Below are 20,952 nucleotides of genomic sequence, written 5' to 3' on the forward strand. Positions count from 1 at the left end.
ATGGGAAATATAGCCAACATTTTATAATAACTATAAATGGGGTATAACCTTTAAAAATTGTGAATCACTATATTGTACACTTGTAACTTATATAGTATTGTACATCAACTATACCTCAATTAAACAATGCAAAAAAAATTAAAAAAAAAAAAGAAATAGTGAGAGTGAATATCCTTGTCTTATTCCTGATCTCAGCAGGAATACTTTCAGTATTTCACTGTTAAGTATAATATTAGCTGTGGGCTTTTTATAGCTGCTCTTTATAAGGTTGGGAAAGTTTCTTTCTTTGCTCGTTGAACGTTTTATCATGAAAGTATTCTGAACTTTGTCAAATGCTTATTCTGCATCTATTGAGATGACCATGTTTTTTTTTCTCCCTTTATCCTATTAATATGGGTGTATTACATTGATTTTTCATACGTTAAACCAAATTTTTTTCCTGGGATAAATCCAAGTTGATCATGGCGTATAATCCTTTTTATATGTTGCTGGTAATTTGGTTCTATTGGCTAGTATTTTGCTAAGGTTTTTGCATCTATATTCATAAGAGATACTGGTCTGTAGTTTTCTTGTGATACCTTTCTTGAGTTTTGGTTTCAGGGTACAATCTACTCTTTTTCCATTTAAGTTTTGTGATTATAGTTTAAACATACCTCAAAATCTGCCTGCACTTTTTATACGTATCAAAAATTTTTTTACGTTGCATTTTTTTCCCTCTTAAAGTCTAATACCCGTGTAGTCTATTTATTGAGGATTGGAACATTTTTTTTTTTGTCCACACAAATTGACAAGGGGAATGGATAGTTATACACTGTTTATATATGGTATACTGTTTTCCTATCATGACCCCCACATGTTTATCTTATGGGAAAAGGCTTTCTTCTCGCCCTAATCTCACCACTCTCTTGCTACTAAATTCTTACCACTCCATTAAAGCCCACTTCACATATTACTTTCTCCATGAACGTTTTTATCATAAAGGGTCTCTCTCTCTTTCCTCTCAGCTTCTATACAACTTATGTTCGAAACTTGCAATAATCCGTCTCTACATATGTTTTTTTTCTGTAGACTTTTGTGGACAATTTTTGTGTATTTTCCTTCCCTGAGAGATTTCTGATTCTGTTTTATACTTCCTTTATTTCATCAGTAGTATCTAATATTTAGTTTATCCTTAGTGCACATTCAATATATGTTGTTTTCATAACTTTCTTAATTCATCCTCGATAAAACACCCAGGAATGCCATTAGAGATATAAAATTATTATATTTATAATGACACCATCTTTAAGCTCTTCAAGCATAAATAAATACTTGTGAATTTTAATATATGCCAAGAATTTCCACCCAGTCAACAATTATCTAAACAAATTCAAAGCATGTAAAATAGCTCTTTTTTATTTAAAGTGTATTACATCATTTTAACGTATGGCACAATGAGAATTAGAACCTGGGAAAAATAAATTATTTAATGGGTAGTTACTTAGAAAAAAATCTCAAAGTAAACTTATGCCCTTTCCCCCTTACAGCAGCTTTTTGCTTTTCCAAGAATAAATGTGAGTACCTGGTGTCAGCAGCACCACTGAGGTGACAATCAGGGAGCAGATGACCAGGATGACAAGCAGTGCGATCGCTATGCCTTTCCAGTTTCTTTGTGGAGGATTACTCCCCACCAGCTCCTAAAGCAACAGCAGGAAAGAGAAACTCTGTGAGTAAAATAAGGAACTAAAATAACCCAGTGGATACACTTCATTCAAATCAAGAGCTCAGGGCTTCCCTGGTGGCGCAGTGGTTGAGAGTCCGCCTGCCGATGCAGGGGAACCGGGTTCGCGCCCCGGTCCGGGAGGATCCCACGTGCCGCGGAGCGGCTGGGCCCGTGAGCCGTGGCCGCCGAGCCTGCGCGTCCGGAGCCTGTGCTCCGCAACGGGAGAGGCCACAACAGTGAGAGGCCCGCGTACCGCAAAAAAAAAAAAAAAAAAAAAAAATCAAGAGCTCAGGCGTATTCTCATTCTTGAAGCTATAATCAACTCCTTTCTCTGCCCTCTGCCTCAGTGTCCAAAGGCCCCAGGTTCCCTTCTCTATGCCATGGCAAAGCCTTATCTCAAGAAGAACTGGATATTATGTTTACAGCTTTTGTGTAACTTAATGCTTCTCCACCCAATAAACTAGATTCTACAGCACAGGGTGATTGTGGAGTTTCTTATTACAGCCAACCTATTAACCCCCTTCGTATCAAACCCAAGTATGATGAATTTTCCAGCCCTAAGACCTCTCCTCATCTTTCTCTTCATTGACATCCACATTGTTAAGTCCTATTTCAGGCTACCAAATTCAAACATTTATTTAGCACATACTATGTGCCAATTTTAATCAACGTTTGCCTACTTCTCACCATCCTGGGCCTTTTCTTCCTTCTATAGCTCCTCAAACAAAGCTTTAAGACTTCCCAGGTTTTGCTTCACTGGGTAACCCATCTATCCCCTTTTCTAGGTTTTAGTCCCCTCAGGGACCACATTATAGCAGGTGTTGGGGGTATGAGGGGGATCTGGAGACATTGCTAAAGAATGCTAAAGGTTGAAAGGATCTAGGAAATTAATCAGGCATAGTGGCTGCTGAGACCAAACTTTCAGTTCCTTTCAAATTAGGATGATTATATAATTTACAGTCCAAACTAGGATCATTTGAGAGACAATGGGGGTAATATTAATAATCAATAATAAGTATAATAGTTACATACCAATAATTATTATTATTAATTATACAAGAGCAACTGGGACTCTCCAGGGCCAATTAAGTCATATGGTCACACTGCAAATGAGCTACTGCCCCATCTGCCTATACACAGATCACAAAATATTCTCTCTTACAGTGCCCACTATTGCGACTCACATTGACTGCGAGTCAAAACGCAATAGGGTGGAGACGGCCTCAAAAAGTAGGCAATGTGATAGATAAATACACCCTTATCCAAGGCTGACAGTTCATTAGAATGTATCAGATTTCTGTAAATCAAAATACAGGTAATATTCAACCATGGGATAGTAAATAATATTTGACATCTAAATATTTAATATTGGCTATCTAGGTTATAGAATCAAGAAAAATTTGACTCCGAACAATTAATATTGGCCATCTAGGTTATCCAATTAAGAAAAATTCTGAGGACCATTAAAACCTTAGCAGGAAAGTGTTCTACAGTTTTTAGAAACTTCTACCAGTATATGCTTATTTGCCATTGAGAACTGAATTGGCCTATGAAAAAGGGGCTTTTCAGCACTTAAAAATAAGACCAAACGTGAGTATGAAATTATGACGAAAGGTTATACTGAGTCAACCTCATTTCCTATTGGATAGGGTTTTCTATGGGAGGAAGTCGCTGGCCGGTGACAAGAAGTGATCAGATCTCACTGATTCAGCAGCTGTTCATTTCATTTACAGAGGAAATAAGCCATTCTCACCAAAGCTGTGAACAGCATAAGTCTTGCAGTAGTACTATTCCTCAGACCATCATAGTGTACATGATCTCCCACAGACCCGAAGTGGACATTTCTCAAACACTGTTCAGATTAAATCCCAGGGTAACCATCAAAACCATAACGATTTCATACTCAAGACTGAATTTTATCAAGATGAAGAATGATGAAATTAGTGTTATTGTCTTCATCAGCTCAAACAATGGATACCTTCCAAATCTTGTTTCTAATAAGAATAACCTAGGATTCTAAAATTTGTTTTAAATACATCTATCGGATGCACTGATAGAAGTTTATATGAAAAAAAAAAACCCTAAGACTTCTGCTTCGCATCAACTTCCTGAGCAGCCAGTAGCGTAACTAATTTCCTTGCAAAAGTGTACTTGAATGATGTTACAGTGATGTTCCCAGTAGGTCCCTCCCAGGCCCAAGTACGCTCACAATATGGTGTCCAGGTCTAGGCTGGATATTGTCAGAGATAACGATGGACAGAGTGTTTCTACAAAGAGGACCCGAAGACAGAGACATTGCAAAATATGTCATATGAAGTAAGGCTGAAGGAAGGGTTCAGACTCAAAAACCAAATACTCAGTCTCTGTCTATTTGAATTATCACAAGCCAGACAGAGGACGTCTTCTGCATAGTCCAGATGCCAGAGTTAGAACCAAAAGGAAATTTCACAGAGACAGAATTATGTATCAAAAAACCTCCAGAATTTCTTAACCACTAGTATTGCTTCATGACAGAATGGGCTGCTTCACTAGGAAGCGAGCAGGGTGGATGAACAGCTCCCAGGGATCCAGGAGGGTGAGCCCAGGGAGAAAGGTGGATATAAGAGATCTTAAAAATGTCCAACACAGTGTACATTCTATGGACACATAGGGCAGGGAAAAGAAAGATGAAGAACCATGAGGTGGCTCCAGTAAGTGGGAAAATGAATGAAAGTCAGGACAGTTCAGAAAGAGGACAAAGACTCTGCTCCCTGCATGCTCACTGGGCTAAGAAAAGATTTTGCACAGAAAACCAATTCAGTGTATATTACTGGATGGACGAATGCACAATAGGATAACCAAACAGGCATTGATAGCAGAGCCCACTTAAGTGAAGTGATTCTGGATCACTGATGCCATTTTTTGAGTACAGATGAACCACACTTCTTTCAGGCAACATTCTTACTTTTAAAAAGCAGGGTAATTTTACCCATAGAAAAGCAGACAGTCTTTAGCCAAATTTCATTTTCAGAGTGCAGGTAATTTTTTTTTAACTAAACAAACAATATTACTACAATAATAACAGAAAACAAAGAGGAGAAAAAAAACCAAAACAAAACACGAGCCATCTTGCTAATGGTTCCAAGAAAACAAAAGTTTTCATTTTTCCGTCTTCCTCTCCAGTCCTGGTCGATATGCATATTTAATTTTTACACAGGTAAAACCAGAACAAATATCTGGTTTTTGAGTTAGAATGCAGGCTAACAGTGAAAATCTCACTTGAACATCTAATTTGGCATCCCAAGTTCAAACTTCCTCATCTTAACTTGCAGGAGTTGAATTATGGAAAATTTGAGCAGAACTGTTCCTGCTTCCCCTGAAGGGCAAGAGAAGTTAATAAATTATCCCCTGAAATGCTGAGCTTCAGTAGTGCATCTCTCCACAGAATTACATATTTTTGCCTAGAATGATGAGATTGAGGCTGTAATATATTCTCTGTTCGGTTTGGCAATCATGCATATCTTACAGATGCAATAAAATGGAAAAGCATGTTTACAATTAAACACTGGTCTGAGAAGGTGAACAAATCTCCCGTCCATCCATCCATCCATCCATCCATCCATCCATCCATCCATCCATCCATTGATATTTTATCCAGGCTTACTCTGGCAAGCCCTGTTCTGAGAACCTGTTATGGCACTGTTATCAACCCGACAAGTCCAAAAGCTTTCATTTGTTCCACATTCCTTTCTTGTATTCTAGTGCAGGGATGGGGGACAAACAATAAACAGATAAACACACTAAGAGAAGAAGAAAAAAAACAGGACCGAGGGGGTCTTGTCACCTCTTTGAAGAGGTCAGATAGATTTCCTAATAAAGAGACATTTGAACAGAAACTGAAAGAAGTGCAGCTGGGAAGAAGCACATCAGACTGCTGTGGACTGAACTGTGTTCCCCCTTAAATTCATCTGCTGATCCCTTAAACCTCAGTGTGATGGTATATGAAGATGGAACCTTTGGGAGGTAATAGCGGTTAGGTGAGGTCATGAGGGTGGGATCCTCGTGATGGGGTTAGTGCCCTTATAAGAAGAGACACCAGAAAGCTTGCCTCCCTTCTCTCTCCACCTGTACACATGGAGGAAAGGCTGCGTGAGGACACAGAGAGAAGGTGGCCATCTTCAACCCAAGGAGAGAGCCCTCACCAGATACCACAGCCGGCATCCTGATCTTGGACTTCCAGTCTCCAGAACTGTGAAAGATAAATCTCTGTGTTAAAGCTGCCTGGTCTATGGTATTGTGTTATAGCAGCCCCAGACAGAGTTAAGACACAGGCTGACATCTGAGGGCAAACAATCCAGGTAGAGGGAGAGGCAGGAATACAGTCTGTAAGATAGTGTGTGCTTTGGTGTGGAGGACAGCAAAGAGACAGGGGCCAGGGTGGCCACAGTGATGTGAGTGAGATGACCACACTGAGCAAGGAGGGTGGGAGTCTGGATGCCACAGTGCGGGTTGGCTTTTCCTCTGAGTGCAAGGCACATGAGACAGCAGTGCATGAACCAGACTCCCACAAAAAGATCCCCAGGGGAGCTGCTTCATGGAGAGCAAAGGATATGGAAGCAAGGGTGGGCCCAGCAGGGACCCACTAGGAGTCCAGGGTGATGGAGGTGTGTCCCAGGTGGCAGTGGTGCAGGTGGTGAGAAGTGATTGATCCTGGGCATGTAATAGAAAACGTCAGTCAACCATGCTTTGGGGAGCAGAGAATACACACCTAGGTGTCAGGACACATTTATGTACCCCTTTTGCATTTAGAGCCCTCTCTGAGGCTATTGTCTTCTGTGCTCAAGTAAAAAGCCCTTTGCACATCACTGCAAAGAAAGTCTCCCCTCCTTCCCTCTACCTCTGAGCCAAGCCTAAGCCCTCCCCGCTCTCTGCTCCAGGAACCATTTTCTCCTGTGTCCCAACCCACCATCCCCAGCTTCGCCCATACCATTGACTTCTGTCTCCTGACATTCCTCTCCGGCAAACCCCTTCGCATTCTTTAGTTGTCAGCTAAAATATCATCTCTCTCTGACATTTTAGGAAGCTGTGCCTGGTTTCACAGGCAGACTTTATTATTCTTTTCAATTGGAAGCAATTGCAACACTTTGTAAATGCTTTTCTGTAACGTTATTGCGCTATGAAATGATGTATTGAATGCCTGCGTCATCGGCAGACTGGAAGCTACTTAAGGAAGTGGGCTGGATGTTCATGTTCCCAATGCCTGGTACAAAACCTAGGACACCACAGCACCCAGGGACTGTGGGCTGAATGGATGAGTGAATCCACAGATGCCTTTATGAGAAGCAACGTTGTTGTTTGCCGGCACATCTGTCAGAGACGCAATTGCTGGTTGAGGCAGAAAGTAAAGCGTTACTACAACCCCAATTGCATTAACTATGCCATAAATAGCAATCGGTCCTAAAAGACGTGATGCAAACTAACATCTAAGGCTGGCAATCCCCTTGTCCCTAGTGACGTAACTGTTGCTCACACTTATTTTTAACTCAGGCAAAAAGAAAACAAACAAGGAAGTAAAACCAAACTAAACGCTTTCCTAGGTCATTTGGTTGTTTTAAATATAAAATTCATCTTTCCAGAATGCTACTATCTTAGCAATTCATGATTAGAGCTTGATATTTTTGTGCCAATTTTACAACTGAAATGGAAGAAATACAGATTAAAACAATGCTTACAGACTCCACCATGTCCCGTGAACTGATTCAAGAATAACTCCACTGCATGCTGCCTCCCTAAAATCGATGCATCTTATCTCATCCTGAGCTCCATCTGTCTCACAGAATTTCCCTGCTACCTTTATCACACTTCATGCCTTCCGATGAGGAGCACAGATCCAAATGAAAACTCAGGGGTGATTATTTCAAAAGTAGAAACTGAGACTGCAAAGGTGGAGAAAAGAAAGGAAGGGGTGGGGAACAAGAGGAATCTAGAGCATGGTTGTCACAGGATAAATGCAAACGTGTCTGAAAGCCCATTATAATTTATGAAAATTATAGAAACCTGAATAAACATTGCTTTACTATTAATTGCGCTCACTACCAATGTCCCAGCAACATCTGACATACAACATGGGGAAAAGTCAAAAGCACATTAAATTTCCTATACTTGATAAAGAAAGTAAAGGCTACAGAGACCACATTCCTTTCATCCACTCTCTTTGCACCCCAAGCTCTAATGAGGAGAAATCAGCATTTTAACTTTTGTTGGGTCCCCAAAGTAGGGTGACGCAGGTTGCAGCTGTGGGACTCCACCACAAAGCAGTGCATTCCTCAAGCAGCAATAACCGACTTGCATGTTTCCATGCACCATAGGCACTTTGTTTAATGCACTGTGGGTACAGCCTCACATGGCTAAAGGGACAAAGGCGCCCTTTGTCTCACGGCCAGCAGAAGTGAGACTGGAGAATGATTTCTGCATGATACTGAGGCCTCTCCTAAAGAAGCGCCCCCGTCCTAGGAGGTCAGAGCACGGGAAGCTACAAGTGCAGGAGCGCTGGGTGTGGCGGAAGGAGAGCAGGGCCCACAGTGACAGCCGAGGTCCAGGCCTTGCCAGCCGTGATGGGAACAGCTGGCGATTTTGCATTTTATTTCCCGTTGCTGAAGGCAGAGGGGTCAATCAGATGGCCCACTCACCACGGAAGGAGGAAGTGAATTCAGTTGTTTTTCTCACAATAATCCATCTTTGAGCCAATCAATCTCCTATCAAGCAGCTTTCAGAAGACTATTAAGACTAGAAGACTGTTTCTGGCTCTCAAAATGGAAAGAGACCTTCTCTGGGATATCACTAGATCCAAGTTTAGGTCACTGATAGTTTAAAATATTCCCAGAGAATATATGTAAATCAGCAGCTCAACAGAGACCAGGTATCCTTCGCAGGGAGAGTCCTCCACTCCTAGAAATTCTCCCCTCCCGTGACTGTTGTTTTGTGTCTTCTAAGTACTTTGGGTGCTTTTGCTGGTTGTGAGTGTGAGGGATGGATGACGGCTGTGGCCACAAGATACTAATTAACACTGATTCCATGTCGGTGACTCTGTAACTGACTATAGGGCTGGGGTGGGATGGGCAGCCCATCCTGAAAGATGGAAGCAAGCAGTGCTGTGTGAGAGGGAGATAGTGCTCATGGTGGAGGGTGGAGCCTTACCCTTCAAAAAGCTTCTGCTGATCTCACTCATTAGAAATTAAATTTGGGGACTTCCCTGGCGGTCCAGTGGTTAGTACTTTGCCTTCCAATGCAGGGGGTGTGGGTTCGATCCCTGGATGGGGAGCTAAGATCCCACACACCTCGCGGCCAAAAAGCCAAAAAACATAAAACAGAAGCAATATTGTAACAAATTCAATAAAGACTCTAAAAATGGTCCACATCAAAAAAATATCTTACAAAAAAAAGAAATTAAATTTGGTTGACAGGCCCTTCTTTCGAGGTCTGGCAGTTAATTACGAATCATCACCGCCTTAGTGACAGAGAGGAGCTGACATGCCCGAGCTATCAGACACAGGCTCAGGTGACCCCTCTTCCCCTGGGTACTCTCTCTCCATCATCTTCCTCGGGGTTATACGGATGCCTCACTCCTTAGGTTGTCCTGGGCTCTCACCACCTGTTCTCTGTCAGCCTTACAGACTGATCTGGGATCCACTCTCCTTTTCTCCTATGAATTTGGAAACTTCCGAGGTTGACTTACATAACATGAATTTAATGTAACATTACCGCCTGAGGGCACAGCACTTTGAAATCACATCCACCACTATTACTAAGGCCGCTGTCACCCTCTACCTGCAACTCAACAAAACTGTTGGAGGAGTAATCTCCTGTTCTACCAGTTCCTCTAGAAAAGGAAGAAGAAGAAGACCAAACAGACAAAATATTGAGTGTAATTATCTATCTCTTAAAACTTCTTCTTCATTATTTTTTACTTGCAAACTCATCACCAGAAATGAAATTATTTTAGGCTCTTCAGTTTAACTGACTGTGTCTGATAGCTTTTTTATGAAATTAATTCAAAATGTTAAGTCATTCTTACCTTCACAGCTCACGCTAACTTGGACCTACTTTGATAGAATGTTTTAAGGTTATCGTGTTGTTCCATAAATCACAAAAGCAAGGGCACTAGGACCCAATCACGGTCAGAAGAAATTTCACAATGTATCATATGCCCAAGAGAAATCCCTTTCAGTAAAAATATGGCTATGAAAGTAAGTGGCAGCATTTAAAATCGAGCATTTGAATCTCACATTGCTGTGTATGATAACGATGCCTTCAAAGCATCTTTAGATACCATCTGTCTTTGCCTTGACTCACTGAAACCCGCAGGCAATTGTGAGACAAGTTTCCTATACCAGGGCAGCTTTTTAGCAAGCTCAACACGTCATGTCCCGACGTCACAAATCCTTGCAGGCACTCAATAAATATTAAGTAACTAACAAACAAGACTCAAAGGCAAGAACCACCGGCAATTTAATGACAGAGTCTAAAATAATTTAGCTCATTTTTTCAAAAGGGCTCGCCACCCTGGTGCAACCATCTGTCAAAGTACTAGATGCCGCTTGACAAATGATCCCAACTTCCCTCCTCCCCCACCCATGGATGCCAGAGCTATGTTTCCACACTGTGAGCCCCCCCCACCCTCACTGCCTCGGCCTCAAGTAACTGGCCCAAACTTGGTCAGAAGTCTGCTCCAGGGTTTTCGGGGTGGGGTAAAAATACTGTAATAGGGAAGAGCCCCTGTACTCTCTTACAAGTTAATCACTAAAGAGATGTTGCCTATAAGCTTCGATTATATGCAGTGGCCCATCTCTGGGAACGCTGCTTCCCAGGCAATAAGTGTTAAGCTAAAGTACCTTTGTCTAGCTCACAGGAAACATCCTGACTGGGCCCACCTGTGAACCACTGCAGGGAGGAAGAAATTATCACATCCCCTCCGGAGGCTGACGGGAACCAGTACGTGTTTGATTTTACTCCCCTCCCCTTTCGGTATAAAAAGAAGCCTGAATTCTAACTCAGGCAAGATGGTTCTTTGGGGAAGGAGTCCACCATCTTTTCGGTCTGCCGGATTTCCAAATAAAGATGCTATTCCTTTCCCCAACAACCGGGTTCCAGATTTATTGGCCTGTCGTGTGGCAAGCAGTACGAGCTTGGACTCAGTAACACTATTCCAATTTATTCTCTGCCTTTGTCACGCAACACGAGGATGGAAGCGGAGGGGGGTGGTGGGAGGTGTCTACTCCCATATGGCATATGGCTTCAGAAGGAAAGAGAGCAGGCTTACAGAATATGAAGAATGAATTACACCAACACATAAAGAGACAAGAAGCAAAGAGAGAAGAGAGTCCCTATTGGTTTTGAATTTCTTGACCTAATTTTTCTCCTGAGGCCTAAATAAATTTTTCCCTCAGATTTAATAGCACACTCCTATTTCTTTATGAAATATTTTACTTCCCATTTTACTTAAACTGGTTTGAGCTGATTTCTGACACTTGAGAAGAAGCTGACACATGTCACGTAAGGACACCCAGCCCAGCAGCCCAATATCCAGTCGGTGCTCCATTTCCAGAAGGCTTTCTGTGCTCCTTACTGAAGTCACACGCTCCACTGTGCACAGCATCTTATGGCCAAATCCACACTTGAAAATGAGGTGAAATTTTAACTACATGCTTGGTTTATAATATCAAAATAAAGGATTTGCTAATTGGACATAGAGTTTTCTTTGAAAAGACCAGCTTTTCCATAAGTACGTACAGTTACTTTTCCCAGGGAAACACTGAGTGAAATTTAGCAATTACCTTCACAGATCCCCAAGGATCCACACTTGTCATTACCCATCAGTGTTGGAGTGTAGCCCCCTCTGTGACAGGAGGGGGCTAATTCAAGTTAAAGCAGATGCCAGCCAAGACAGCTGGCACAACCGAGTGTTCACGAGCACCTTGAGAGGGTAGACTGTTCCTGAGGTATTCGCTATTTTAGGTCCCAATTCCTCAAAGGAAAAGCTCTAGAAATTTTAAATTATAGCTGGCCTAGAGTGGCTCTGTTCAGTAGATCCATATGTAACAGCTATTTTTATAATCCAGAATGGTCTATAAGTTACAGATGTAGAAAACAAACTTATGATTTCCAGGGGGGAAGTGAGGGGAGGGATAAATTGGGAGATTGGGATTGACATACACACACTACTACATATAAAATAGATAACTAATAAGGACCTACTGTATAGTACAGGGAACTCTACTCAGTACTCTGTAATACGGGAACAGGATCTAAAAAAGAGTGGATATATGTATATGTATAACAGATTCACTTCCCTGTCCACCTGAAACTAACACAACATTGTAAATCAACTATACTCCAATTAAAAAATAAAGAATGGTCTATACCAGCATTTTCATATAATTCAGTCTAATAGAAAGACATACAGCATCAGAGAAATTATGAGCCACAGGGATACAACTGATAAACCATCTTGATTCCACCTGCGACCTAATCCCCTTTGCCGTGTAAACTAACATGTCCACAGGTTTGTGCGTTTGGGAGGTGGACATCTTTGGGGTAGGGGGGAGGTCATTATTTTGCTAACCACAGGGTGTATTCCATGTAATGAAAGGTTATACCTCAATGGAAATACCAACCTTCTACTACATGCACAGCCAGAGGAAGATCACAAGTATAATTGTAAGTGAATTGGGTTAGACACTAAAGAATATACACTGCATAATCCCATTTATGTAAAGTTCAACTCTGAGCAACCCTGCACCCCAAATGTAGGGTGCACCCTTGAGTCTATGAAGACAAACAAGAAAGGAATTTCTATAAAATTCAGGACATTGTATAATTTAGGGGGAAAAGAGGAGTCCCAGCTGGAGAGGGGGAAGCAAGATGCAGGAGTTTTAGGGGTGCTGGCAGGACTCTCTCCTGACCTGGATGGAAGTTATAGGGCTGTGTCAGGCCACACTCATCTGTTCCGCTATATGCTTGCATGTTATATAGTTTTTATATTGTAGTATTTCACAGTGCAAAGGTTAACCATGCACAGTGTATAGCAGCTTTGGGACAGAGCACTGGCCAAGAGCGGTGACACAAGGAGATACTTCCTAGCACTCACACCCAGGAGGAAACGACATCAGGCCAAGGAAATGACACCATGAGACACGTATGATGGACAGAAAGACAAGGTGCTGAGAGAAAGTCTAATGATGGGGGTGGGGGGGTGGGAAGGGCGGGACCAAGGCAGCAGGCAAGGCTCTCTGAGGAGGTGAAATTTAATTTGAGCATTGCAGGATGTGCAGGAACTAGTCAGGTGAGTAGCTGGGAAGGTTTTCCACGTGGAGGGAGCCCGGTGCAGAGGGCATGAGGCTGGTACTCAGTGTAGCTCAGTGTACCTCTGGCGTGCGGTGTCCAGGATGAAGCTGGAGGGAAGGCACAGGTAAAACCTGGCCGGTTTTATAGACGATGCCACATATTTTGTGTTGAATCCAAATGCAGCTGGAAGTCAGTGAAGGATTCTGTAAAAAGCCACTTGTAAGAACTTCTAGAAGAAGGCAGGCATTAATTATTCAGTTTATTTATTGACATCAGAAGAAGTACACTGAGAAGGACCAGGATTGGTTACTTCTCCCATCGTGCCTAAAATATGTCCAATATCAGGCCAAGGTGGAATCAAATACCCCCAAAAGGAAAATATTTACATAGCAACTGTTAAAATTATTGAGAGAAAATAAACCACACAGAATGAACCGCAGGATCTCCCATTACAGGGCTCCAGTCTATTGTCTAAATGTATTTTTTTCCTAATATTTATTCACCATGAACAGCACTGACATAAATTTCTTTTATGTATCATGGACCATTTACCGTAAGTAGAAAGTAGCAACAAATTACAAAATCAACGGTGCGTGTATCTCAGGATGGTAAAACAGCTTTCTAATCATTGTATTTCCATATCCAGAGGATGACAAATGACTTTAAGACTGCAAGAACAAGTTTCAAATAACATTTAGCAACTGCCACACGTCCATCAATATCTATCACGTCAGCCTGTTGGATGCACACACCCATTTCTGTTCTACTGGCTCATTTACTTAATCTTCGTTATTGGTGGCTCTTATCTTTCATAAAGGGCACAGCAAAGATAATAGTTGGCCAATAATTGCCCAAGGAACCTAAGAGTGGACCAAAGCAGAAAGCACGACTCTGAGTGGTCCCCAGGTCACTGAGATGGCAATGGGGCTGCGGTGAGGAATCCTCACCGGTGAAGTTAGTGGGACACGGGCCGCCCTGCACAGCCCTTGGGAGGGAGTCATAGGACCACTCGGGATGCTGTGATCCCTCCTCTTTCTGCCTCGGCTGCCCCCTCAAGGCCCCTCCACCGCCTTGCTCACGCAGTTGATGCCCCCTGAATCCAGGATTAATTGATCGATTGATTTTCTTTTTTTTAATTGAAGTATAATTGATTTACAATGTTGTGTTAGTTTCAGGTGTACAGCAAAGTGACTCCGTCATACATACATATATATCCATTCTTTTTCAGACTCTTTTCCCACATAGGTCATTACAGTGTATTGAGTAGAGTTCCCTGTGCTGTACAGCAGGTCCCTGTTTATTTTATATACAGTAGTGTGTATATGTTAATCCCAACCTCCTAATTTATCCCTTCCTGCTTCCCCCTTTGGTAATCATGAATTTGTTCTCTATGTCTGTGAGTGTCTTTCTGTTTTGTAAATAAGTTCATTTGTATTGAATCCAGGATTTCAATGAAATTCTCTGCCCTCTGGCACAGCCACGAGCACAAAAGCAACAACAATAAAGAAGTTTCAGAGTCCAAGAAGCACTGTTCAAACAGGCTGAAGAGAAGCAAATACCCAGAGAGGAATTCACTCCGCTCTGCAGACCAAAAGATGAAGCGCCCTGATTAGGAAACGCTAATGATCTCAATAACACCCAGCACAGCACAGGGAGCAGCTCAGAACAAAAGGTGGGGAGAAGAAGAAATATGAATAAAAGAATTTAAAATGCACTGAGGGGGAAAAACGGAAGAGAATATCAGACACAGGACGAATGAGAAGCACCCGGTGACACTAAAGACAGCTGGAAGAGGCCAGTCTGGATCCCTGGGTGGGGCAAACAGGAGGCACATCCAAAGACCTGCAGGTCCTACTCCATCTGTGTGCAAAATCACGCCACTGCATTAGTAACAAAAGGGAAAACGCAGTTTACGGTGTTGGGCTGTTGTGTTTTTTTTTTAACAGCAGCTATTTACATGGCACATTCTTAAATAATTTCTACCTGAAAATATTAAAACAAAGTCTGCACTTGAAGTGGCAAAATTTTAGATACCTGGAAATTACACACATCAAGAACAAGCCAGGTAAGTATATATTTTAAACCAAATTCATATTGTTAATTTTTTATTTTAATTTGATCAATCCAGTTTAAGTCATTACCTTATGATCCAATGTCTTTAAATATTGCACTTAAACTTAAGGATATCATTACTGTTGTGACAGGTAAAACTGTTTTTTTTAAAAACAATAACCACAATTTTTGATGTATTCAGGAGACCCAAGGCATGGGTTTAACCATGATGTGTAGAACATGAAAGGAAAAACAGAAATATTTGTTTTACTTTGGATATTATGTAACAGATGAAGAGACCTTGTGGGGAGCTTAAAGGGAAGCAGACAGTGACTATCTTGTTGGAAAATTGGATCTACAAGGAAATGTCAAGGTAATTAGTCTGCTTATCTGAAGAAAAATGGCCCAGACCAGAACTTAATTACCATCTCCAAATATAGCCATCCAAAGATTTTTGGACAAAAGAAATAATTATCTAGTCCCTAGGAAAGAAACAAATTAACACGGTAAGAAAGATTACTTGAAATAATGTGTATTTCTCAAAACGATGTTAGAGAATTTCTGAGAACCCCTGGATGTGATGTTAAAATGCAGATTCCTGCGTCCTCCGAACCCTCCTGGACTGAAGTCTCTGGGGGTTGGAGCAGAGACCAGTCATGTTTTACAGTCTGCACAGGTGATCTTTATAATGACGAAGGTATGCGAACCAGTATCCACAGGAACTTCTCACCACATACCTGTGCCCAGGTAAATCAGTTTAGCAAATTCCCTCAAAATTGGTTTAAGAATGGAATGTTCAGGCTGCCGTCTTGAGACACAGTTCAGAGCTTAATGTTCAGCTCGGGGTCGCCAATCCCACCGGATGCAAAGCCCAGCTCACCTTCTCCAATATGCTTTACCCTTCTCATCTTCCAAAGGGAGAGTTCAAGGGCACCTGTGCTGGGGCTTCTCCCTTTGCCCCTTCCCAACTTCACTCTGCCCCCTTCTGCCCCCCTGCTCCGTGTCCTGGAAGGCTGGCCTCTGACACTACAAGCTGCCCCCCTGCACATCTTTGCTGATGGCTTCAGATTGGCCAAGAGATAAAAAAGAATAAAATAATGCCGTTTGCATCAACATGGATGGACCTAGAGATGATCATACTAAGTGAAGGAAGTCAGACAAATACTGCCTATCAGTTATATGCGGAGCCTAAAAAAAAACTGATAAAGATGAACTTATTTGCAAAACAGAAGTATACTCACAGACACAGAAGAAAACCTTATGGTTACCAAAGGGGAAGCGGGGGGAGTGGGATAAATTAGGAGGTTGGGACTGACATATACACACTACTATATATAAAATAGATAATCGACAAGGGCCTACTGTATAGCACGGGGAACTCCACTCAATATTCTGTACTAACCTATAAGGGAAAAGAATCTGAAAAAGAATATGTATACTTTATATATATAAAACTGAATCCCTTGGCTGTACACCTGAAACTAATACAACATTTTAAATCAACTATACTTCAAAAAATAAATGAATAAAACAGGTTGGCCCACAGGAGGTCTGGGTAGGAGACATCTGGGAAGGAGGAGAGGGCCAGAGACTCCCTGCTCCGCCCAGGTTGCCCGGTCTGGGCGGCTTCCTCGCAGTATTACATCCCCTGGGGGTCCGCCCTTTGCCCCTTCAGGCTTAGTTTAGGGCAAGTATCAGTTTCAGGGGGCTGCTGTTCCCTGGGGCTCACGTCTCTGATTGCTCCCTTAACCCTCCTCATACCTCTGCAAACAGTCCTGAACCATGGGAGCTGGATTAGGTTTCCGGCCGTGACCCTGAATGCCCTAAAGTTGAACCGTACCCACCACGAGAGGAGGAAGCATTTATTATTTGTTACACGCAACTAGCTCTCAGCCTCAGCCTAGACTGACTGGTCTCCTTCCCATTAAATGTGAAGTCCCTCTAGTGAACCTCCTGCCACAGTGCCACATACAGTGTTTTCTAAGATCCTAAATGAATTATTTGCTTTCCAGATTGATCAGGATGTATAAAGTACACAGCCAGGAGGAGAGGTCTTGCTTGAACTGCAGGTGCCTTGTCCATGCAAGGAGATAAACAGTTCACATCTAGCATTCATACAGTTTCTCAAGTCTACACCACTGAGGGTTCACTGCTGCACGTGCTTAGGGACACCCTCAAAAGGTGAAGACACTGCCTTGCTCGAAACTCGTAAGAGGCTTTCTATTTTCCTTACTGGTATTTCTCTCTAGCCGATGGGAAACCTTAACTTTCTTTTTTGACAATGTTAATTGAAGAGGTCTTGAGGAAAGCCAAATTTTCTTGCTCAGAATATTAGAATAAGAGGCACAAAAGGTCTCTACCTATTAAACATATCAGTGGCACTGTCTACCTGTGACTGCTACCCAAATCACAGATCCACATTCTCTACAACACTTAACAATTACATGAAAGTAAGGGTTTGTGAGGACAATTTTTCAAATGCAAAATTCCACTCACTGGCATGGAACAGAATAGTTTGGAAACATGCCCACGTGGGAACAAGATTCTGGCTGGCATCTTCCGGCACCAGTGCCCACCCCGCCGCTGGGCTGGCTTCACTGACTGCAGTCTTAGTGCACCTCTCATCAGAGACGGCTCGCTGCCTGCGATTTCCCCTCACCTCATCAGAAGCAGTGTGGGTGACCGGTCACGTGGTCACCAGAGAACTCACGATGTTTTACGCCCACTCCTGTGTCTTACCTGTTTCAGTAAAACTCAATTTAAAAATGAAGCTCAGCATACGTAAGCTTTTAGCTAGCACCTACTGGTAAGTAAACGAGTGAATAAATAGATGAATAAATAAATAACAACAAGAACAAAAACTCAAATGGATTATAAAATTCATTACAGCTGCTCAAAGGCTGTCCTAAACATGATCGTGGGGTACAAACAACAGCACTTCCTTTCCTGATTGCTGAGGGGATATGTGTACGTGTTTCCTACCTGAAGCCCCCAGGTCGGTGTTGAGAAAGGACTAGACTCCTATTAAAGGACTAGCTCATTTTACCATGTTACCCCCATTTTCCCCCAAATGTTGAGAAATCTATCAAACAACGAATTTCAAGCTACTCAGGGCCGTAAACATTTGACTGATAAACTGTGACTATGGCTACTAAGTGATGGCAACACTGACATTCGGCACCAGAACGTACGAATACTGTAAATACTCTTGTAAAACAGCAGTTACCTATAAGCAGTTGTCAATAGAATCATAGAAATAACATACAAAATATCACAAAACCCAGCCAGCTTGGTACATGGGGTTCACTAGAGCCTAACTACTTAAAACTAGCCTCTTATTTAACATAACTGCAGGTTAAACCGAATTGAAGATAAAGGACTTGGACTATTATTTCCACTACTCACTTCTCTGAATGATCTGGACAACAGATACTACTTTATGGAGATGACCTTCCTATTCTCCCCTCCCTCTTCTGTCCAGGGAAGTGGGAGGTGGCGAAGCCAAGGGTCGGGACCGGACGAGATCCAGTTTCCAGCCCTGAGATCGGGCCATGGGAGCGATGGGCCCAGGCTGCACCTGCAGGGCACAGGGCTGAGGGCTTCGGAGTCTGTCCTGGGCCACTGAGAAGGCCCCGGGAGAAGTGGAGGGTCCTGCCCTCACGCGACATGTCTCTTCACTTCCCATGTGGTCACTGTGGCACGTGTCTCGTCCTTCCTACTGAGAGCTCCTGGAATAAGCACCTTGGGGACAGGACCTCATTATGAGCCATCACTGTGGGATCAGGGCTTAGTAGTGGTAACGTCCGACACACAATGCTTGTTTCCTGAATGGAAAAGACTTAACTCCACTTGGGGAAAGAAGCATTCAAATGACCCTGGGCCTTAGAAATCCAGACATAGCTGGACTTGCCTCCACCTCTGCTAGCTAAGTGAACGTCTTCAGTCAGTTTGGGCCGCTGTAACAAAAAAGCACAGATTGGGCAGCTTAAACAACAGAAATTTATTCCTCACAGCTTTAGGCTGGAAGTCCCATACCAACTAAAAACTGGCACTTGCCATCTGCCTCTACAAGGAGTAAGTCACAAACCACTGCAGCCGCTGCCCTTCAGCACCCCCTGAAAGGAGCTCAGGGTGGAGAGCAGGAAGGAGGCCCTCTGTGCCCCGGGAAAAACTGGCAGAACAGGCCTTGAGATAGTTGGATATTTTCAGGACAAGATTTTATGAGCCCAGGTCTTGCATCTCCCCGTATCTAGGAAAGCACAGAATCCTTCATGGGGACGTCTGCTCCTCATGACGGGCAGCCACCTTCTGCCAAAGCGTGTGCTTGACCGCACGTCCCCCCTTCGCCACAATCACATCTATACTGGCCTCCGCCCTGCCTCTCTGGAGCAGCTTCTCAGAGCTACCCGAGAGGCTGTCTCCCGGCCTACGGTCCTCATTTTGCCCCAGATAAAACTCAACGCTCGACTCTCACGCCGTGCGTCTTTTTTCAGTCGACCCCCAGAACAGGGTGCCATGTGGTCGGGTTCTAGGTCAAGGCTCCCTTCCTGTTCAGAGACAGTCATCTTTTCGCCGTGCCCTTGCATGGCGGGAAGGGAGCTGACCAGCGCTCTGGCCTCTTCTTACAAGGGCACTAATTCCCCCTGAAGGCCCCACCTCCAAATGCCCTCACTTGGGGTTAGATGTCAACACCCCCAACATCCCATGCCCGACACGGACCACGCACTGAACTGATGCTCAGTGCAGTCAGCGGCAAGTTGGGGACAGCACACACCTTGTGACACTGAAGTGAGGGTGACAGTGACGTGTCCGGGAGAAGGCCTAGCGTGGAGCAGGCCCAGTGAGCAGTGCCTGTTACCACGTGAAAATAATACTAACACCCCTCTGTGGTATCGTCCTGGAAGTGAAGGTGACCGTTCAGAGGACATTTCTACGGCCCTGGCGCCTCCCGGGTGACCTGCAGTGCCAGGCCAGCCCCGGGTCAGAGAGCTGTCTGCTCCCAAGACACACATCGCTCCCGAGACAGAGGCAGCAGCCAGTTTGAGAGTCCAGGGCTGTTGGCAGAGCCTGGCCTGAAGGAGAGGGAAGCAGCTCGGAGCCCTGAGCCCGACAGCGGCCCCAGGAAAAGAAACTTCCAGCATCCGAACAGCTAGGAAGGTGGATGGACACTTGTGTCTGAGTCTGGTGATGGGCAGCGGCCGAAAGTGCCTCCACTCTGGAATTGTCAGAAAGGACGTCCTGTGTTCCAGAAACCAGACAGACAGCACTGTGCCGGTGTTCCTTCTGAGCTGGCAGGGACAGTGATAGATGCCAGGTCGGCTGTCACAACACACAACCCAGCTGAATTGTTTACAGCAGGTCCTGACCCAGGCGCTGCTTTCCCTCATCTGAAAGACACATATACCTTCTCCAAAGAGCAGGAGCCTTGCCATACTGATGTCACTGCCCCCTGCACTCCAAGGGGCCGGGTGCTAGCCCTAGCTGCCCCCTCCAGAGCAATCTAGCTAGATTCCCAGAGAAGGCCTCAATTTGTTCACGTTTGAATTCTGCTGACCAGCTCAAATGGATTTCACGGAACTCATTTCATTTGATCAAAACAAGGGGTAAGACAAATGATCCTTATTTTACAGATTAAGAACCTGAAGCTCAGAGAGGTTAAGTGACTTGCCCAAGGTCACACAGATGTGAAGTAGCAGAATGGGACCGGAGGCCAGGTTCTCAGGTTCTAAAGCAGACACTTTCTGACTACATCATCTGGGGAAATAGGCTAGATACCCTTGAGAATGATTTCTAGCTTTAAAATGCAATGCTCCTCTGAATATTCACTCACTGTGTATTAAGTAAAATGTCTCATTTGTTTTAGGAGGGCAATGCTA

The 20,952-nt window shown here is 43.5% G+C and overlaps 1 protein-coding gene across 1 annotated transcript in view; it reads right to left on the reverse strand.

Annotated features, from left to right (window-relative positions):
• Positions 1–20,952, reverse strand: part of DPP6 (dipeptidyl peptidase like 6) — an 824,646-nt gene that overhangs the window by 420,199 nt on the left and 383,495 nt on the right. The window contains exon 2 of the mRNA XM_024129132.3: positions 1,562–1,676. Coding sequence (XP_023984900.1) covers positions 1,562–1,676 — 115 coding nt within the window. The remainder of the gene's footprint in view (positions 1–1,561; positions 1,677–20,952) is intronic.

Source organism: Physeter macrocephalus, chromosome 5 (assembly GCF_002837175.3).
Source record: "Physeter macrocephalus isolate SW-GA chromosome 5, ASM283717v5, whole genome shotgun sequence".
NCBI classification, from domain to species: Eukaryota; Metazoa; Chordata; class Mammalia; order Artiodactyla; family Physeteridae; genus Physeter; species Physeter macrocephalus.